Source organism: Labrus bergylta, chromosome 17, assembly GCF_963930695.1.
Source record: "Labrus bergylta chromosome 17, fLabBer1.1, whole genome shotgun sequence".
NCBI classification, from domain to species: domain Eukaryota; kingdom Metazoa; phylum Chordata; class Actinopteri; order Labriformes; family Labridae; genus Labrus; species Labrus bergylta.
The window spans coordinates 4,725,472-4,744,268 of record NC_089211.1 but is presented as its reverse complement, the minus strand read 5'-3'; the positions used below and the strand labels follow the sequence as shown (position 1 = coordinate 4,744,268).

At 39.5% G+C, this 18,797-nt stretch overlaps 1 protein-coding gene across 2 annotated transcripts; it reads left to right on the top strand.

Annotated features, from left to right (window-relative positions):
* The first annotated feature begins 1,818 nt into the window (after window positions 1-1,818).
* Window positions 1,819-18,747, top strand: pip5k1ba (phosphatidylinositol-4-phosphate 5-kinase, type I, beta a). Of its 2 annotated transcripts, XM_020636020.3 has the most exons (16): window positions 1,819-1,947; window positions 5,272-5,508; window positions 5,833-5,963; window positions 7,333-7,450; window positions 7,558-7,710; window positions 8,648-8,944; window positions 12,005-12,189; window positions 12,289-12,369; window positions 13,505-13,553; window positions 13,668-13,752; window positions 13,841-13,981; window positions 14,085-14,175; window positions 15,298-15,394; window positions 15,556-15,602; window positions 16,050-16,120; window positions 17,785-18,747. In XM_020636020.3, the coding sequence occupies exons 2-16, from the start codon at window positions 5,425-5,427 to the stop codon at window positions 17,799-17,801; spliced, it is 1,647 nt and encodes a 548-aa protein (XP_020491676.1). In that variant the 5' UTR covers window positions 1,819-1,947; window positions 5,272-5,424; the 3' UTR covers window positions 17,802-18,747. The 2 variants fall into 2 exon arrangements, with proteins under 2 accessions (XP_020491676.1, XP_020491679.1); XM_020636023.3 differs by lacking the exon at window positions 15,556-15,602.
* Window positions 18,748-18,797: the final 50 nt, after the last annotated feature.

Here is an 18,797-nt window from a genome sequence, read left to right as displayed (position 1 = left end):
TTTTTCAGAACCCATCCATTTTTATTTCATGAAGAATAAGCATTATTCATAATAAGGGGCGGGGCTAACCTTACTGATGGGCGGGTGTGGTGTAGCTGTTTGTCAGGAGGCATAAGACCCGCCTCAGCTCCAGCTCTTTACCTTTTGTGAGGTTGACTGAAAGTTAGATTCAGACATTGACAGACTTCAACTGCCCCCTTCAGTAACCAATGGGTGATGTCTCTGAGTGTCCTTGTTTATTTACAGTCTTTGGTTGATACTCTTATGTAAAAGCAGCATTTAACTCAAGGTGCTTACAGTAATCTATCCCTGTGGTACCCATGTCCCTTCAAAGGGTCACATACCATACCCGATAAGATTAAGGAGAAAGCAAGGACAAAAAAATTCAGTGAACTTTCTTGTACAAGCTTATTACCGGTACGTGTTTTTCAATGTACATTCTGTTATACATTCCCCTTGAGTGAAAAGTTTGACATAAGTAAATGTACCTAATCACATTAGCCAAGCTGAGTGTGCTGCACGTCATTTTTTATCTTTCCCCTCCACGTTTCCTTTTCTGTCCTCGGCCTGCTAAGTATGAGCTGTTAAACAAGACAATGTGCGGCTAAACGTATAATGGCTTCATAGTAATCATAATAATCATCTTTTGCATTGAATTAAAAATATTTCCTGTATCCAAGTTCATACTTAAAAAGTCTTCCTAATTAGTGGAAATGTCTGAACATCAAATTTAACCAAAGCACAGCTGTCCTTCTGTTGAAGAAATAGTACAAAATAAACGTTTAAATAGATGAGGGGAGGAAGGTTTGCATCTTATAATTATTCATATATGATTTATTTGCTGCACTGTTGACTATGAGAGCCTATGTTTTCACTTTTCATTTATTCTTATATGACTTTTCATGTTTCATCATTCATCTTTTCTTTATCAGTAAAAATAAAGATATGAATCACTCAATCATGCGATTACATGACGTATGATTAAACAGTTCTAACATACATACAAGTGTTTTTGTTAAACAATCTTTAATGTGCATTCATATCTATCCAGGTCTGTGTCGCCGTGGCAACCGGCTAATCAAGTTGACCCAGATGTCCTTCTGCCCAGTGATGTGTTCTAGCTCCTCCAGGGGGATCCGGAGGTGTTCCCAGGCCAGATAAATAACCCCTCAGGTGAGTTCGGGGTCTACCTGGGGGTCTCCTCCCAGTTGGAGGCGCCCCTCCCTCTAAACAGGAGGCATCCTAATCAGATGCCTGAACCACCTCAACGGGCTCCTTTGGAAGTGAAGGAGCAGCAGCAACTACTTCATAACACAATCATGTTTAATATGCAGTATCCTAACACATCTGTAAAGAGGTCAGACTTTACTTAAGACTGAGCTGAAGCACTTTTTTCTGTTGTGAAAATGTTTTATTTATCTTTATTAATATGTTAAATGTGTGTGCATTTATTGAATGTCCTTTTATTTTTTAAGGAGCTGTAACTGTCATTAGACATTTTATTCTGCACTTTTCTAAAAAGTAAACTTCCTCAAAAAAACAAACAAATTACATTTTTATGAACAGTTAAAGCAGAAACAGTATAGAAAGTAAATCACAGGCAGGTTAAAATTAATATTCAAACTCATACAGTATCAAATGTTAACACACTTACCAACAAGGAAGATTTAAAAGAAATAAAAAACATGTGGGAAAGTCCCCTCAAAAACAAAATTTTTCCCTCTCAAACTTCTGTTTACAACTCAGCGACAAAGTGAGAGAGAGCGAGAGAGAGATAGAGCGACAGAGAGAGAGAGAGGAAGTGTTGAGGATGCTTGCCATTTGTTGCAGCACTTCAGTCTTCCTCTCACCACAGTCAGTCCACGAGTAACACAACAGTGAAGTGTCATCAGCGGTGTTAAACCGTCCTGCTTTCAACAATGTCTCCCCACAACCATGTCTGATAAGGTGAGTGCACGGAGCGCTTTCTTTTTCCTTGAACTCATCTAGTTTTTATTTATTTTAGAAAATAAAGATGGAGCCACTAGTCAAACTTTAACATCTGTTTCTGCACCAGTGACCTATTGTAAGGGAAGCTTTTTTTAAACTCCTGTAATATAATGATAATCAAGCATCAATGGTTATAATAATAATAAATATGAAAGTGTTAAACAACCTGTACAGGTTGTCTGTGTGTCTGTCAGGAGGAAGATGATCTGCTGATAGTATCACAAGAGGAAATCAGCTGCACTTCCCTTCAGTCAGAGAGAAAGTAAAATGTCGGCAAAAAGCTGGGAGGGCATGTTTCATCATTTACATGTATTCAAAACAGCTGCAGTACGGAGGTAATGGGAGAGCGTGCAGGTTTAAATATTCCCCTGAATGCACCTGACTCTACATAAGCCTGCACAAACGTCCTTTGTTGTATCATACCTGGAGAAGGGTTTTTTTAAGGTTTCCAGAGGTGTGGATGGAAAGTTTCTGGTTATGGTGGATGCTTTAGTTTGTGGTGCCTCTAAATAATGTTGCTTCATACTGAGAGGTGTCTTTAACTTTCAATCTATTGTCAATAAATGGATGGTTGAAAACACAATAAGCCTTATTTGTTAAAATAGAAAGGTATGGACATACTATTCCAAGACTATCATTCATAATTCTGAATGTGATGGGAGAGTTATTCAAATTCAGTTTACTACTATCAAAAAGTTACTGAGTAACTAAGCTGCGTTGTTATAGTAACTTGTTACTTTGGAAAGTTACGTACTTAAGTGTTCCTTTTTAACTTGAATACTCGTTGCTGTGGCAGTGTGAGATGAAACAACTCTCACATGTCATATCACATTGAAGCTGTCTTTAATACGTCAGTATTTTGATAATCAGTTCTCTGAAGGCGACAGACTCAATAGTTGATATGAAGCATGTCGTCATCAACATACCTTACTATCAGCCTGTTTAGTCCTGGTTTACAGATCATGGAGCTGGTAGTGGTTTAAATCAAGCTGGATGTTTGGAGTGGCTCCTCCTTGGTCTGCCGAGCTAAAGTGAGCTGAACCAAGGTTTGCTCTCTGACAGCTAGCTTAGTAGAAGCGTGTTGTTTAGTACGTTGCTTCAGAGATTAGAAGATCGTAACTGCTATTCTTGGCAGTGGATAAAGTTTTCCTTCCTGCACATAAACTTAGGGTGCATGACACTACTTTCAGTCCTCCAAATCGGGATACTTTCATTTTACAGCAAACCGCCACATGTATCGACCCACAGATCTGTGACCTGCACTGATCACACAAGGTGGTAGGCAAAGCTACCCTCCCGAGCAGCCCGTTTAAGCTAGTCCCCGGAGTTTGCTTCACTGAAGGAGGTCACAACTTCCAGCTCTTAATATCATTCCGTATGTTGACATTCCCAACGTGGGCGACTGAATATGGAGACCTACAATGTGTGCAAAACGCAGCATACTCTTTGCCTCGCACTTTTCATAGGAAGCTGTAACTCTACTGGAGCTTTTTTTCTGAAAACGCTGACTTTCAGCGTTTTCAGCATGACAGCTAGCCTACCTGTCGTTACGCTGCAGGTCCTGTTAGTACATTAAGCTAGGCTAGCTAAGCAACAGCTCCAACCCTGAGATTGATTGACACATGTACAGACAAATCAGTATTGACCTTTGACTCGTGGTGTATTAGTGATGTTTGTCTATTTGTTAAAAACAGGAACAGCCTTGGCAACGACATTGAGTGACATTTAAAAGCATTAAAAGCATTCCTTACAATATGTCTCACTAGGCAGAGTGCAAACTAATGCACTAATGTTTAATCCAGTGGTTTTCCCTAATACAAACCTGTAATGCAGCTTTATTTGTTTTTTAAGTAAAGCAGCGTAAACCTGAAATAACCAGCCAAAGACTCAACTGTATCTAAAAATAAACAACCCAAATCATGACTGTAACCACCCACCGTCTGTTTATGAAAACCAATAAAACCAATCACCTTAAACAGTTCTTTTTGTTCTCTTCAGCCTGTAACTCGTGCATACCAACACATAGACAAAAGTAAATCCTTAATGGTGCACTTTGGTGGTGACATTTGAAAGTTTGAGAAGTGACACAATTCTATGCTTTATTTTCTGAACTAAGTACACAAACTTTATTCAAAGGAAAGAGCACTGTTTGGAGCTAAAAAGCTACCAGGAGAGTTACGGTTTCTCTGTTGCGGGCCGACCACCATAACTTCTCGCAGAGCTAAATTTTCCTCTGAGGACAGTTTGTGTGTAGAGTTATGAACATGTACCACAGAATATGTACACTTCTCCAACTTTCACATTTCTCTACCAAAACTCCAAAGTTCACCTTTAAGAAAGAAGACATGACACTTGTGAGAATTGTTTCATTTTCTTCTGTCAGACCACAAAAGCCACATCCTGAAGCAAGTCTTAAAATAAACAGGGGGGGGGGAGGCTTGCCTGTGCAGGATCTGTGCAGGATTTTGCAAATTTGCTCCCTCAACTTCAGTCGCAACTTGTCAAACAATGATCAAATTCATCATTTTAAAATTATTGTCGGTAGCTTACGTTAAATAATCATCATTAAATGTTTTTTTTTAAATAACTGGTTTAAGTATTTATGATTTATACAGTATTAAAAGTAACCAAACCACCTTGTTTAACCAAATTACCGTAATTGGTGTACATTTAAAGAAGCTTACTGCAAAATGAGAAAAGTAAAAACAAATCAGTAAAATAAACACTTGGCACTCAATAGTATTGAGTTGTGGCTCCGGCGACCTACAACAGGAGAACCACAGTCACAATGTAATCTCTGGATTTTACATCAATATTTCTGCAGCAGCAACTATCTGTAGAAGCCATTTAATTAGTTGTTTTGGGCATCTCTATTGGCGTTTTAGAGAGTTGAGGTTCAAGTAAACAAACACGAGTCCTTTCCTGTTCTGTTATAAAACAAGGGAATTTGGTATGTAATCACTTTCCAATCCTTCTTAATGAGGATCAAGGTTCGTTCTGAGGGATTCTGGAGCTCAACACTCTGAGAAAACACTGGTGGCCCCTCATAACTCAGAGGAGCCTTGGACAGAAAGGTCTGCTGACTTGAAAGCTCTGCTGGTTAAAAGAAAGTTTGGAGTTAGAAAATAAGGAAAAGACAAACTGTGGAAGAGATTTCTGAAGCCCATAGATGTTACTTTGAGGTTAGCAGCATGGCCGTCCAGTTTTTCACCAGCTGACGTGTGCTTTGCATTCTCATTCATGCAAACGCCACATGTTGTGTAACTTTTCTTCTCTTTACAGGAGCGGGGTTTTTGGAAAATGCAGTTTCAGTAGAGCTCATTGAAGGTAAATCACTGCGGTCTGGACGTTTATCACTGAGGGGAAATAAGGAACTTAGCTGACTTCACTGTTGGAGGAAGAACATCCGTGCTTCCCTCTGGTCAGGTTCTCTCTATGCAAAAAATGTCGACCTCTTCCACCAACGACAGTTTGGGAAGAGGAACCAAAACCTCTAAAGTGTCAAAGGATCACAAAAAGGTAAGCAAGTATATCATTAATGATCATGGAAGGAAACATGTCTAACATCCTCTGTTTGGACCACAATGACACAAAAAAAAGCTTGACTCATTTAGTCTTTAACACTAAAGACAGTATTTTGTTAGGAGACTTCCAGTTGTCAAAGTTTAGTAACAAAGTCAGAAGGATTCATCCTTAGGGGACCCGAATGTCTACCCACAATTTTCTGGCAATCCATCCAATAGTAGCTGAGATTGTTCTGTCAGAATGTAAACAATGACAACTATATAGATGCCATGTTAAATAATATTCTTCTTTTCTTTCTCTGTGCGATGGTTTTGTTAGCCGACGCCGGCTGCCTTGAAAGGAGCCATCCAGCTGGGCATCGGTTACGCTGTAGGAAACCTCAGCTCCAAACCAGACCGAGATGTTCTGATGCAGGACTTCTCTGTGGTGGAGAGCGTTTATCTGCCCAGGTAAGCTCTCAAATCTGCATATTTTAATTGTGGACACTGAACAGAATTAAAATAATACTTGTAGATGAAACTAAAAGATTGTTTTCCCCCAAACTACCCCAAATATCTTCGTTTTTCATCTCCAGAAGGAGGCGTGCAGATAGATTGGTTTTTATTTAGCGGTCATGTTATATTTCCCTGCACTCCCCTTATAAAATGGAGGAAAAACGTCTGTTCGTGTATAGTTTTAAATGAGAAAATCTGCCCATTAAAAGCCATATTCTGCTCAGTTAACTGTGCATTTGGACAACATTTTTAAAACAAGTGAGTTACAAGTGAGTCAACATAATTGCAAACATGTGAAAAAATGGCTCTGTATTTAAAAATAATTTCCAAAACTTTGTATGCATCCTAAAGAGTGCAAATTATAGCATACATAGTTTGATATGTTAGACTTCTCAAACTGTTTATCTTATAAAGTGTAGATTGTTTAACAGGTTCCTTTCTTGGAAATTCTAGGAAACTTGGAGGCTATGCGCATGATGTTACGCATTTCTCTTTAAAAGCCAAGACGTTGCAGTACAAAGATTTGTTTATTAAGAAAAGAGAAGTCAATATTCAAAGTGTACAGTTGGATTACTTAAGGTTTAGCAAAACAAAACCACACATTGCAGCAATAGGTGATTTGGTCAGCAGACGATTTCACAAGTCACAGCAGGAAAAGTACAGATACCAACAAAACATGAATGCTGGCTGTGTCCTTTTAAAGTGTCCTGGTAATGACAGCAAGACAGCATCCAAAGGACACTAAACTAAAGCCACTCAATAGAATCAAGTAGCCATGTTTGTTGCAGCTTGTAAACACAACCTTCAAACTGGGCCCATTGACCCCAGAAGTGCACACTCACTGCAGGATGTAGTGTGTATGTTTACTCATTGTACCAACACTGCAAGCTAGCACAAGCTAACCATCAGTGTTTCACACCTGCCTGTCCAACAGAAAGAAAGCAGGCCTACTCCATCCAGGGGTAGAAGCCAACCCAAGGTTCACCCTCCATTTGGAACGAGCTTTATCCAAGTTTAGATTTTTTTCTGTTTTGCTGCTACACCTGCGTCCGTCATATTCAACACTTTTAATCACGCCCAATCGCTGAACTGTATCCACTCCTAAACTCACCTGCGTGCTGTCATTGGCTGGGGGATCCACACCGGTTCCCTGCCCCAAAACATCCTATGTCAACCAAACCCAACCAGGCCCATAAATGATATTTAAGTATTTTTTTTATTTTTATTTTTTAGGAAAAAGCTACTGACTCTATCTTTAATGTTTACCCTGTTCTTCCCCTACTTTGCCATTTCAAAATGTCTTCTGTTGTTGTTTGTTCTCCAGTGAGGGCAGCAACCTGACTCCAGCGCACCACTTCCCAGATTTCCGTCTGAAAACGTACGCCCCGCTGGCTTTTCGTTACTTCAGAGAGCTGTTTGGCATCAAACCAGACGACTATCTGGTAAAAGTTTTTCATCACTCTGATACAACACAACGTGACGTAAGTTTCTGTCGATTTGATTGCTACACTTGTTCCTGCTAAGACTGTTGCATCATTTTGCATTTCAGTACTCCATCTGTAATGAGCCTCTGATCGAGCTGACCAACCCCGGAGCCAGCAGTTCCTGGTTCTACCTTACCAGTGATGACGAGTTCATCATTAAGACGGTGCAGCACAAGGAGGCGGAGTTCCTGCAGAAGCTGCTCCCTGGTTACTACATGGTGAGCGCCGTCTTCAAACACAAACTCTCACTGTGGTTACATGCACACAAGTACACAAAACTGCTACAAAAAAGTGCTAGCTTGAATTTTTTCTCTTCCTTTAAGATTTGGAACACTGCTATTCTTCTTTGTGCACTTTCGCTATTTGAAACAAGCAGCAGGAATAAACTCAGATTCCCATTCATTTGTTTTGTTTTGCTCTTGCACAGTATAAAAAAAGTTTTTTAGAAATCTAACTTGCAGTTCTGACCAACATATTTACCAGTTAGTCCCTTAATCCTGTCTAGAGCTCACACTTAATTAGTTAAAAGAATATTTGATGCTATAAAATGTATGTTAAAGCTCCTATGAGGAGTTTTAAGCTGGTAACTAAACAAACTGAAATCAATTACTGATGACTTCTTTTGGACACCAAAAGCAATCAGAATCATTAACAACAACTTTGACTATTCCTTTATTGTTATTATTATTGCCTGAAACTGCTGCCATGGGGGGTAGGTGTCAGAGAAGGACAAAACAGCCTCATTTAAATATTTTCATACCATAACTTTTAACAAACAAAACATGACCTATTTATGTCCAGGACAAGATCAGCATGGAGATAAACTAACAGGGGCTGACACAACTCAAAAGTTCCACACAAGTGGAAAAAGTTTTTAATTTAAAAACAATTATAAAAAGAGAAACCAAAGTCAGTTTCTGCATCAATATCACAAATTGTTTCCTGTGTGTGCTTGTACTGTATGATTCGTACCTATGGCATACCCTTTTTGAGGTGTTTATTGGATTACTTATATCGTACAGCCATGTTCATCCTTTAAAAATGTATATGTTATTTTGTGTTTTGATGCGCTAACAAGCCAAACTGTACCAACCAAACGCGTCTGTGACTGATTCATCCTGGAAAGTAATCTTTTTTTTTTAAATATAATTGTAGAATCTGAATCAGAACCCGAGGACGTTGCTGCCAAAGTTCTATGGTCTTTACTGCATCCAGTGTGGCGGCGTCACGGTCCGCGTGGTGGTGATGAACAACGTGTTGCCTCGTGCCATGAAGATGCACTACAAGTACGACCTGAAGGGTTCGTCGTACAAACGCCGCGCCTCACGCAAAGAGCGGTCGAAGCCCTGTCCCACCTTCAAGGACCTGGACTTCCAGGAGATGCACGAAGGCCTGAACTTTGACCATGAAACTTACAATGCTCTGATGAAGACCCTGCAGAGGGACTGTCGGGTAAGTCTCACACAAGCAACTCCCGATACACAGACTCTCAGTGTTTCACTGTCACAGAAAGCATGTCACCTGCAGGTCTGCTGCAAAGCTCCTGATGTCACGTGTAAGTAGGTGTGAAATGTTTGGGAGTGAGTGAACATTTTGTCCTTGAGGTTAATGTGTTGAAAAATGAGCTAGGTTGAGGATGTGAGTGACTTTTACAAAAGCTGGATTGTAATGGGCGGACACATGGGTCAGAGCATCTCCAAAGATCTTGTGGGGTGATGTCGGTCTGCAGTGCATGGGCAGGGTCTATGAGGACTGAGGAAGGAAAACAGGTGAAGTGGAGACAGGGTCATGGGCAGTTAGGGGGTCATTGATGCACATGGGGAAAGGGATGGTCTGTGTGGTCCAACAACAGACGAGCTTCTGCAGCTCAAACTGCTGAAAAAGTGAATGCTGGTTCTGATTGAAAGAAGTCCGAACACACTTAGTTTTCAATAGCTGAGGTGCATTGCAGTTTGTTGCACATAATCACAGACCGCTCAGGGTGCCCATGTTGACCCCTGTGAGCATCAGAATCGAAGAGCAATGGAAGAAGGTGGCATGAAGGAACACAACAACATGTTGAGTTGAGTTGTAAAGTTTGCCTCCAAATTTCCCAGATTTCAATCCAACCGAGCATCTGTGGGACATGCTGGACAACCAAGTCCAATCAATGGAGGCCCCACCTCACAACTTACCGGACTTGAAGTGTCTGCTGTAGGGATGCACCGATGCATCAGTTAACTTCTTGGTATTGGCTCATATCAGCCCTGTTGACAGATATTGGCACATGCGTAAATTATGTTGTGACCTGTTGGACATACTCTGTTCTGTGTTCATAGTATTGGTATTGTAGGGCATCAGTCTCAGAATCGCCAATCAGCTACATTGTTATTTTTATTATTGATTTTCACAATCTGCTTCACTACTCTGCTGCTAACGTCTTGGTGCCAGATACCACATCACACACATTCAGAGGTCTAGTGGAGTCCATGTCTCTTTAGGTCCGGGCCAAACAAGTAACACATTCAGAATATGAGGCAGGTGGTCATGGCTGATGGCTGATTCTGCACGTCTGTGACACATTTGACAGATAAAGTAAAGGGTCTGTTTTTTGCTGGTTTTATGTCAGTTTAACTATCAACATGTCATTTCCACAGTCTGTTGTTGTAAAGAGGGCGTGGCTTGCCGCTCACACTGATGTTGTTGCTGCTATAAACTGTTAGCATGGGCTGCAAATGAAAAGCAGGAGGTTCAGCTTATCACGCTGCTCAGGCATTCAGTGTAGATCAAGTGTAACTTTAGCTGTTAGCTAGCTTTAGCAGTGTACCCTACCCTACATTTTCTACATCCATGGTCATCAAGGGTGATGGGCAGGGCAGGGGATCATTGGTTGGATAAAAAATGACAATTAAAAGTTTTGGGTTCACAAAGGTTTTGTTTTGGTGTCATTCTAAAACTCAAAGATATTCAATTTATAAGAATATAAAACAAAGATTTCAAATGTGAGAAGCTGAGCTGAGAGCTTTCTGCTTGTTTACTGTTAACTAATACTGCTGATTATTTTTCAATCGGGTGTTTAAATCTCCACTTGACAAATTCAGCCACACTGCTCCTGAATCCCGTAAAATGATGCAACCATGACAGCATATTTCCATGATGTACACTCTCTCTGCTGAACCTTGAGCGGTTATGATGACCTCATTAGCGCCTGCCTGTTAGTACATTAGACTGAAACAACAGTAACCACTTGATGGAGGATTAAAAGCGAAGCACCTGACTCATATTATCGAGCTCTGGAGCTGGACTCTGGAGCACAAACTGGTCTATCTGGGTTGCAATGTGCTCCTGTTATGCCTCGGATTAATACCTTTTGTTTATGTGTTAGGTAACGTTGCAGAAAGTAAGGGCCTCTTTGTTTACAGGAGCTTATGACTTCAGTGTTTGGTCAGAGGGATTTGAACTTACTGTACTGTGGTTCTCAGATCCAGTCTTAACCCCTTTAAGTGACAAAACTACAGTTTGTTAAAGATGAATTGACTGTGCATGCTGAAACAGAACGTGTTTTTCTACAGTCTAACTGCTTTAATAAGATACTTATTTTAAAACTGAAAATAAGAAGTGTAGAAAAACAAACAATGCCGAATCAACTTCAGCTAGCAGTTAGCAGTTAGCATTAATTATCAGTATCATATCATGTGCTCAGCCTCACTACTGTTAGCTTAGCTTGATAACTGTAAGGTAAATCAATGGATTAGCATCCAGCCAGACTATCTTGTGTCTGTTATTGACAGTATAACTGCATTTCTTAGACAATATAACATTTGGCAACTGTTCTGCTCCTCTTCATTTTGGGTGGAATTTATTATTATTATTTAATTACTTATTATTTTCTACATGGAGAGTCCACCAATAAACATAATTTAACCAGAGTTAGCTAGCTACAAATGTACATGTTAATTTTCTGACTTTTTCAAAGGGCAGCATGCACAATTTCAGCGAGCTTACTCAAGTAAAAGAAAAATACAAAACTGCAACAGCATTTTAAATCCTTCAGTGTGAGATAATAAATCAAATCAGCGAGATAAATACTTTAAGAACAAAGCAGTCATTCCTTACGTCCCAAAACTTGGGGAAAATGATCTTATACTCACAAGTTAATAACTTAATAATTAAAAATTTAATAATTATATTGTCTACACAAGATATTTATTTGTGTGCACAAATTATATGATTACTTGTGGCAACAAGAAACATATCATGTGTGCACAAGATAAAATGTTGTGGGCACAAGATCGGAGACAGTGAAAGTGCACAATATATTAAGTTTACATATATTTTATTACTTTTAGCATCTCACAACCAGATGATGCAATACAGACAGACAGCAGCAGATGGAGCAATCATACTGCAACAATAATGTCCAGTTTATACATGAGCTATGACAGTGTCACATTGTGGGAGTAAAAGTTTGATTTTGATTTTTGCTGCTTTTAAAGATTGAGAAACTTACGTTCAGTGTCTGTCTCTGATCAGGTCCTGGAGAGCTTTAAGATCATGGACTACAGTCTCCTGTTGGGGATTCACATTCTGAACAGGAAGCCTCTGAGCAGAGGAAGCAGGTGTGACAGTAGGAAGGGACAGAAAGTCCTTTACTCCACCGCTCTGGAGTCCATCCAGGGGAACGTGAAGGACCCCGATCCAGTGGCAGACGACGAAACGTGAGACAAATTTTTACAATTTACCGTATTGTGGAAACAACAAAGATGTTTGTTTGTGTCATGAAAACTGTCTAAAACATTCACATGCTTTTTTTTCAGAATGGGAGGAATTCCTGCCAGACATAAAGACGAGCAACTTCTCATCTTTTTAGGAATCATTGACATCCTTCAGTCCTACAGGTGAGTTCACACTGTCACATAAAACACACTTTTTACTGTTCAACCTGTTCAATGTTTTAGTGATATGTTTACATTCTACAGTCCAGTCTCCTCAACTAGAGGTTCACAAACGTTCAGCTCACCACACCTAAAAATAATTTTTCCCCTGACTACTATTTTGGTCATCATTTGTAACGCTCTTGTGAGGAACTAAAGGTTTGTGTTTATGTTGGCGCCCCCGTGTGGACAAAGTCAAACATTCACTCAATATGAATTTTAGAAAACAATGTGTATAAAATAAAGTTCAATAAGGCGATTGAAAACAGGTCCTCAGGGGGTGGGGTTAAAAAAAAACAGAAAAAAAACAGTCTTCATCCCAGCTCCTTCAGGAGGTCTACGGCTTCTTTATGAACCTGCAGAGGAACAAATAAACGTCCCATCAGCAACTTTAACTTAAAAAATAAATAATAATAATATGAATCTTAGATGTGTAAAATGAAAATAAAGGCTCTTTTAGTGTAACAGTGACCTGTTGGAAGAGGTTCTAGGAATAAAAAGTGTCAATATAGAAACAGGGCCCAATCACACGGAGAAGCATTGTTACATTGCTCCAAAAAATGCTTGAGTGTATCTGGGGAAAACAGCTAGGAGCGACCGCGTATGCATACAGGTAACTAAATAAAATATGTGGGAAAAGATGGATTCTAGAAAACGTGGCGCTCTCCCCCTTTTTTTGCTCCTAGATGTAATCCTCCTACTTGATTTGATTGGCTGCTTCAGCAAAAAGTGAGATTGAGGAGCACTGTGATTCCCTGTCTTGAGCAGAAAAGTTGAAATATTTTTAATTTAATACATGCCCAAAAAACGCTACAAAAGTGTAAAGCGCAGCAGCAGAGAGGAGCGCCCGGCAAGTGCACTGTACCATACTATAGTAAAACAATGGTTTCGCTTTTCCAGCGATGCGTCTCCGTGTGATTGGGCCTATAGTCCATTGATGGTCTTTGAGGGTCACATTAAGGTATCAGAACCAGATAAAAACTCCTCACAGGAGCTTAAAAGTATATTGAATTTCAAATTGTACCAACTGATGAAGACATAAATATATGTTTTATATGGCATGTGATCAGTAACAGGTTTTTTTAACTGTTATTTTCAGATTCATTAAGAAGGTTGAACACTCCTGGAAAGCTCTAGTGCATGATGGGGTACGTAGCTTGTAACTGGTTACATTACATAGAACATAAACACATCTGTACAGGTGTTCAGTGTGTGTCTGTGTTTTTGTGTGTACATATCTGACAGCTTTCTTTACCTTTCAGGACACCGTGTCGGTTCACAGGCCCAGTTTTTACGCCGACAGATTCCTGAATTTCATGGGCTCGACTGTATTTAAAAAGAATCATCGTAAGTTGTTGCAGAAACATAACAAACACATCTGGATTCTGCACTGTGTTTATTTTATTGTTTGACATTATTTCTTTGTGTGTCTCAGCTTTAAGAGGGGCGTCTTCAAAGAGAAAGAGGACTTCCTTCTACGCAGTGAGGTCAGCGTCTCAGGAGTTATTGAGCGCACGGCGGGAGGAGAAGAAGGAGGAGAAGAAGGCTCAAAGTATGGACAACCTGGATGGAAAATGTACGTCTAAAAAGCCCACTTAAACAATACAGTGACAACATTTTGTGTCATTTTGAGAAAGGTCATTTCACATTTTCTGATTCTGGATCTTCTTTGTCCACAGTTTACACTTCCTCCAAACAACCAGATCTCCTGCCCAGACCTGCAGTTTCTTTTGAGTCCAGCAGGACTGATGCCAAGGATCCTGAAAGCAGGTAGTTATTGTGTGCAGATCTTTGACTTGAGCTCTGTATCTTATTAAGTTTACAGTGTTTGATCACTTCACATTAAAACACAGAGCGCAGAGCTGACGATCACAAGCAGCAGGATAATTAACATGATACTTATGTTGTGGTATATTACTGCAATTTTCTAATTTACTCATTACAGCATAAATCTTACCCTGTGACTATTTTTAAATTAAACTATTTTTTTTGAAAATGTTGACATAGATGGGAAAATATAAAACATTGTAATCATTTTAAATTGACATTTTTTGTCTCGCTACCCCTGGCGAGTGAGTGGAGTTGAATGAATTAAAACTTTATTGCCCCTAGGGCAATTTGCCTTGCACAGAGTGCATAAAAAACACAATACAAACAAACATTTACAGGACAGCACATAAAACACATAAAAACACACTAAAGCATCACATGATTCAATGAGGTATTTCAACAAGTTAAATAAAGTCCATAAAGTTCATCCACTTTGGGAACCACTGATCTAGTGATCATGTAAAGCAATGCTATTATTATTGAAGTATCAACATGTTTAATTTGGGGTAATAATTCTCATTTTAAAGAAATGTTAGGGACAGGAGATAGCCTAGCAGTTATGTTGCGGGCCCCATGTACGGAGGCCCTAGTCCTCTTTTAGCGGCTATAGGTTCCAATCTGACCTCAGCCCTTTGCTGCATGGCCTCCCCCACTCCCTCCTCCCAACATTTCCTGTCTTTGTTCAACTGTTCAATTCATTTTAAGCCAAAAAGCCCCCCCCCCCCCACACACACACACACACACACACACACACACAATTTTTTTTTTTTTTTTTTACTTTGCAGCAAATTGATAAGCAGTTCAAATAAAAAAATATTATTCTTATAGTGCTCTAGATTTGAATTTCTTGGAAAATGTATTTTGATTTACTTAAGAACCACAACAGTCAAGACTCACCAGAAAACCCCCAGTAACAACTGAATAGATAACTTGTTCAAATACTGACAAATACTGCTACCACACAAATATGTCAGTGGAGCTAAATTGTAATCACAAGGGGCAAAAAGAGACCAGGTATGATCATAATCGTCTTTCCATCATATTTCCTCTTTAATATCACAGTGAAGACCGACGAGCCTCCAGTTCAACGATCGCTCTGGAGCATCCTTTGCCGTCCTTCAACATGAGCCAATCGGACTCTGAGCTGGACGACTACTTGGTAAGACCACATTTATTTTATAGAAGTGGCATGTTTTTCAGGTACAGGGTTATAAAGGATAAACATGATGTTACACTAGATGTACGTCATTGTCATCAAATCCATTTAACTGGCCGACACCAGCACTGTGTAAGTCCTACTCTGTCCCTTCCCCTTTAAAGGAACAGACCCAAAAACTGTACATGGCACAAACAACTACATCTTCCTGGTAGATATATTCCTATAAACTATTCATGTATTCATAAACTGAGAATGCTTCCACTTGTTTTCTTACCCTGCACGTCTCAAAAGATTAGGTCATTCTCAACAACTTCTTTTTTTAAATACTTACATGTCCACATAGTTTAAGCTGTTCTTCTCGTCCCATTTTATGATGTTTTCTGGGTTTTAAAGGAGGTGTTCTCACATCTCATGAAGTAGGTGCAAAGGTCATTGAACTATCACATAGAAGAGAAAAGATCCTGCACACTACTCTCACTCCGCATCACCAACTTATTAGAATAAATCACAAGGTTTGGGTCCCTCTGATCCTTTGTCATGCGTGTTGATATTGATGATATTTTCTGTGGGTAAAAAAAACTTTGTTGTACTGGTGTACTTTGGGAACATCTTTCACGATGAATCCAGGGGTCACTGGGTGTTTCTGCATTTTCAGCGTCACACAGTCTCACTCAGGAGACCCAGCTGGAGTTGATTGGTCGTTTTTCTTCCCAGAATCCATAAACTGTAAGCAGCAAATGACATTCTTCAATTTTTTTTACGGGATCTTGTCTTATAAAACACCAAAACAAAATAAATGAGCACAGGGGACTTTTTTGATGTCTGTGTCTTGAAACATGTCGACTCCAGTAATCTTGAGCGTAACTAGGACACCTCACTGCTCGCATCCTCCTGCATGTTATTAGCTGCAGTCCCTGCATGTTTTTGTTTGCTCATACCCTTCCTGAAACTTTCTTCTGTGGTGACGGGAGGCCCCTCTTGCATCCTGTGACGTCTGAAGTGTGTGACTCAGCACAGTCCTGCTCCCCTGTGCACCCCCCCCCGCCCTCTTTTCTTCAGTCTTCCTGTCAGTGTCAGCCTGAGAAACTTCCATGAATCCCCCTTTTCTACAGTACTTTTCTTACATAACCAATAAATCCTCATTGAGGCTTATGTAAAGCTTTTCTTCAGCTCCCATTAAACAGTTCTACTCCGGCTCTGCAGACGTTTGAGTTAATCTAATCTTAAAGCCTCTGAGAGAAAACAGTGGGATTCAAGGATAAGAAAAAAATAACGCAGGGAAAAGGGAAATATAGCGCTTGGATCTGGCTGCTTAAAGATGATCTACTGTACATGTTACCGGCTGTTTTTTTTTTTTTTAAACCTTTAACCACGATAGAATTTAGATCAAGACCTCCTGTGGGCCTTCTTAACTCCATTACTGTATGTCAGTTTTGAATTGATTTTAATGGTGTTTGAATGCGTTTTCCTATAAATTCAGTCAACTTGGTATTCTGGCTGTAATGGTTCCCCTAATGTAAAAATGACACGTCTATGGAAACCTTCTGCTGCCTAAAGAAATTATAAAACTCTGCAGGAGATTTGGGAAACTAGTCAGCAGAAAGAAAGGAGAGGAGAGGAGAGGAGAGAGGAGGAAGGGAAAGGAGAGGAGAGGAGAGGGGAGGGGAGGGGAGGAAACGAGAGAAGAGGAAAGGAGAGGAGAGGAGAGGAGAGCGTTGTAGCTGTGGAGGAATGAGTCCATCAAAATGTTCAAGCAAACTCCTGCCCACTATCTAACTTGCAAAATTCTTTGTTGTTAGACGCCATGAAGGGGAACATACAGGAAATTATTTTTGAAAGATTCTGAGATAGCTTTATTTTTGATAGACTCTTTCGCCGTTTGCCAGGCGGCTGCAGCACACTGTCACTTCATTTTCTCACAGGAGGCACTGCTAGATGTTTGATGCACATGGAAACTTTTTAAAACTGTTTCTCTTCCTCTGCTTTTTTACCCGGCTTGGATTTGATGTGCACACAATCCTCTTTGCTTTGATAGTTGGGCTGCTAAATCATGCAATAAAAGTGGTGTGACTTTAAAAATCATAAAGATGAGACAAGACAACAACAAGGTCTACTAAAACAAATAACATGTGTAACATTATAAAAAAAAAGGTTGAGACTGTAAAAAAGCATTTTCTGAAATAAAAAAACAAGTGATTTAGAAAACCTTTCTATCAAACCATGAGTTTAAGATAATGAAATAATTAGTATGTGCACACAGACATGAAGACATATGAAGTTATCCGTCTGTTATTTGTTGATAATATTAAAGTCTTGATGAGCTCAACTCCTCAAATCCAGCCTTTTGTTACCTTAATGATAAATAGAAATGTATGTGTTGTGTTTTCCAGTGAAGAGAAGAGAGTGATTGTTTCTTTGTGGCCTCCTGGACTTCTGACATTCCAGTCTGACGGCTTCAAGACATCCGGACTTTCTTCCCTGTTACCATCACTCTGTGCCTCTCCTTCTTCAAACTAAATGTGCCAAATCACAGGATTGTTTGTAGAATTGTACAAGCAGATGTAGGGTGCAGTCTGTGGTTATGTAGCTGTGGTGCTGAACCACTAAAACACTACGATACTGTTGTGTTTCTCCTCCTGTTTTTAAACACTGTGCGACTAAACGTTGAAGTGCAGGTACCCTTAGATTCTGATTTCCTGTGAAAATGTTCAAAAACTCCTCAGAGGCTGGATCTCTGAGAACACATGTTGTTTTGTAACTTAATCAGCTACAGGACAAATAATTATCGGCTGTTATTTTTTTCAATTCAGATTAATATATATAGAGAGCGTTGTTGACATTATTGTGGTTTGAGAAATCTGAATAAAAAATGTTGACTCATCTTTTGAGGCATTCAAATGTGCAAGGTTGATAAAGTGTGCTGTGCGTTTAGTAAAAACTGATTTATCATCTCAGTTTGCATAAAACATGAGGAATTTAAGCTACATCATGTTTAATTTGTTCTTAATACAGAATCTGCTTCCGGCATGACAACTACGACTTGTCTTCAGTTTCTCTGTTAAACAATAATCAAATATTTTCTAACTATATTTCATTCTTCATCATTTCATCCGTCTCTAAGCATTTCTCTAAAGAATGTACTTTAAGTTCAAACGTGTGTCTCATACAAACTGTTTTCATTCCTTAAATAATGAGCATACTGTATGTAATGTTACCTGTCTTCTATTTGTTCATGTGCCTTAAGAGTTTATAAAAAAAATCAATGCTTTGATGAGATGTACAGTATAGGCTTAGAAGCTGTTTTATAGCAATACTTTGGACTTGTGTGCAATAAATGTAATATTGAATATCAATCCTTTTTTGACAATTATGATTGTGTGAGAGTGTATCAAACCCTTCTCAT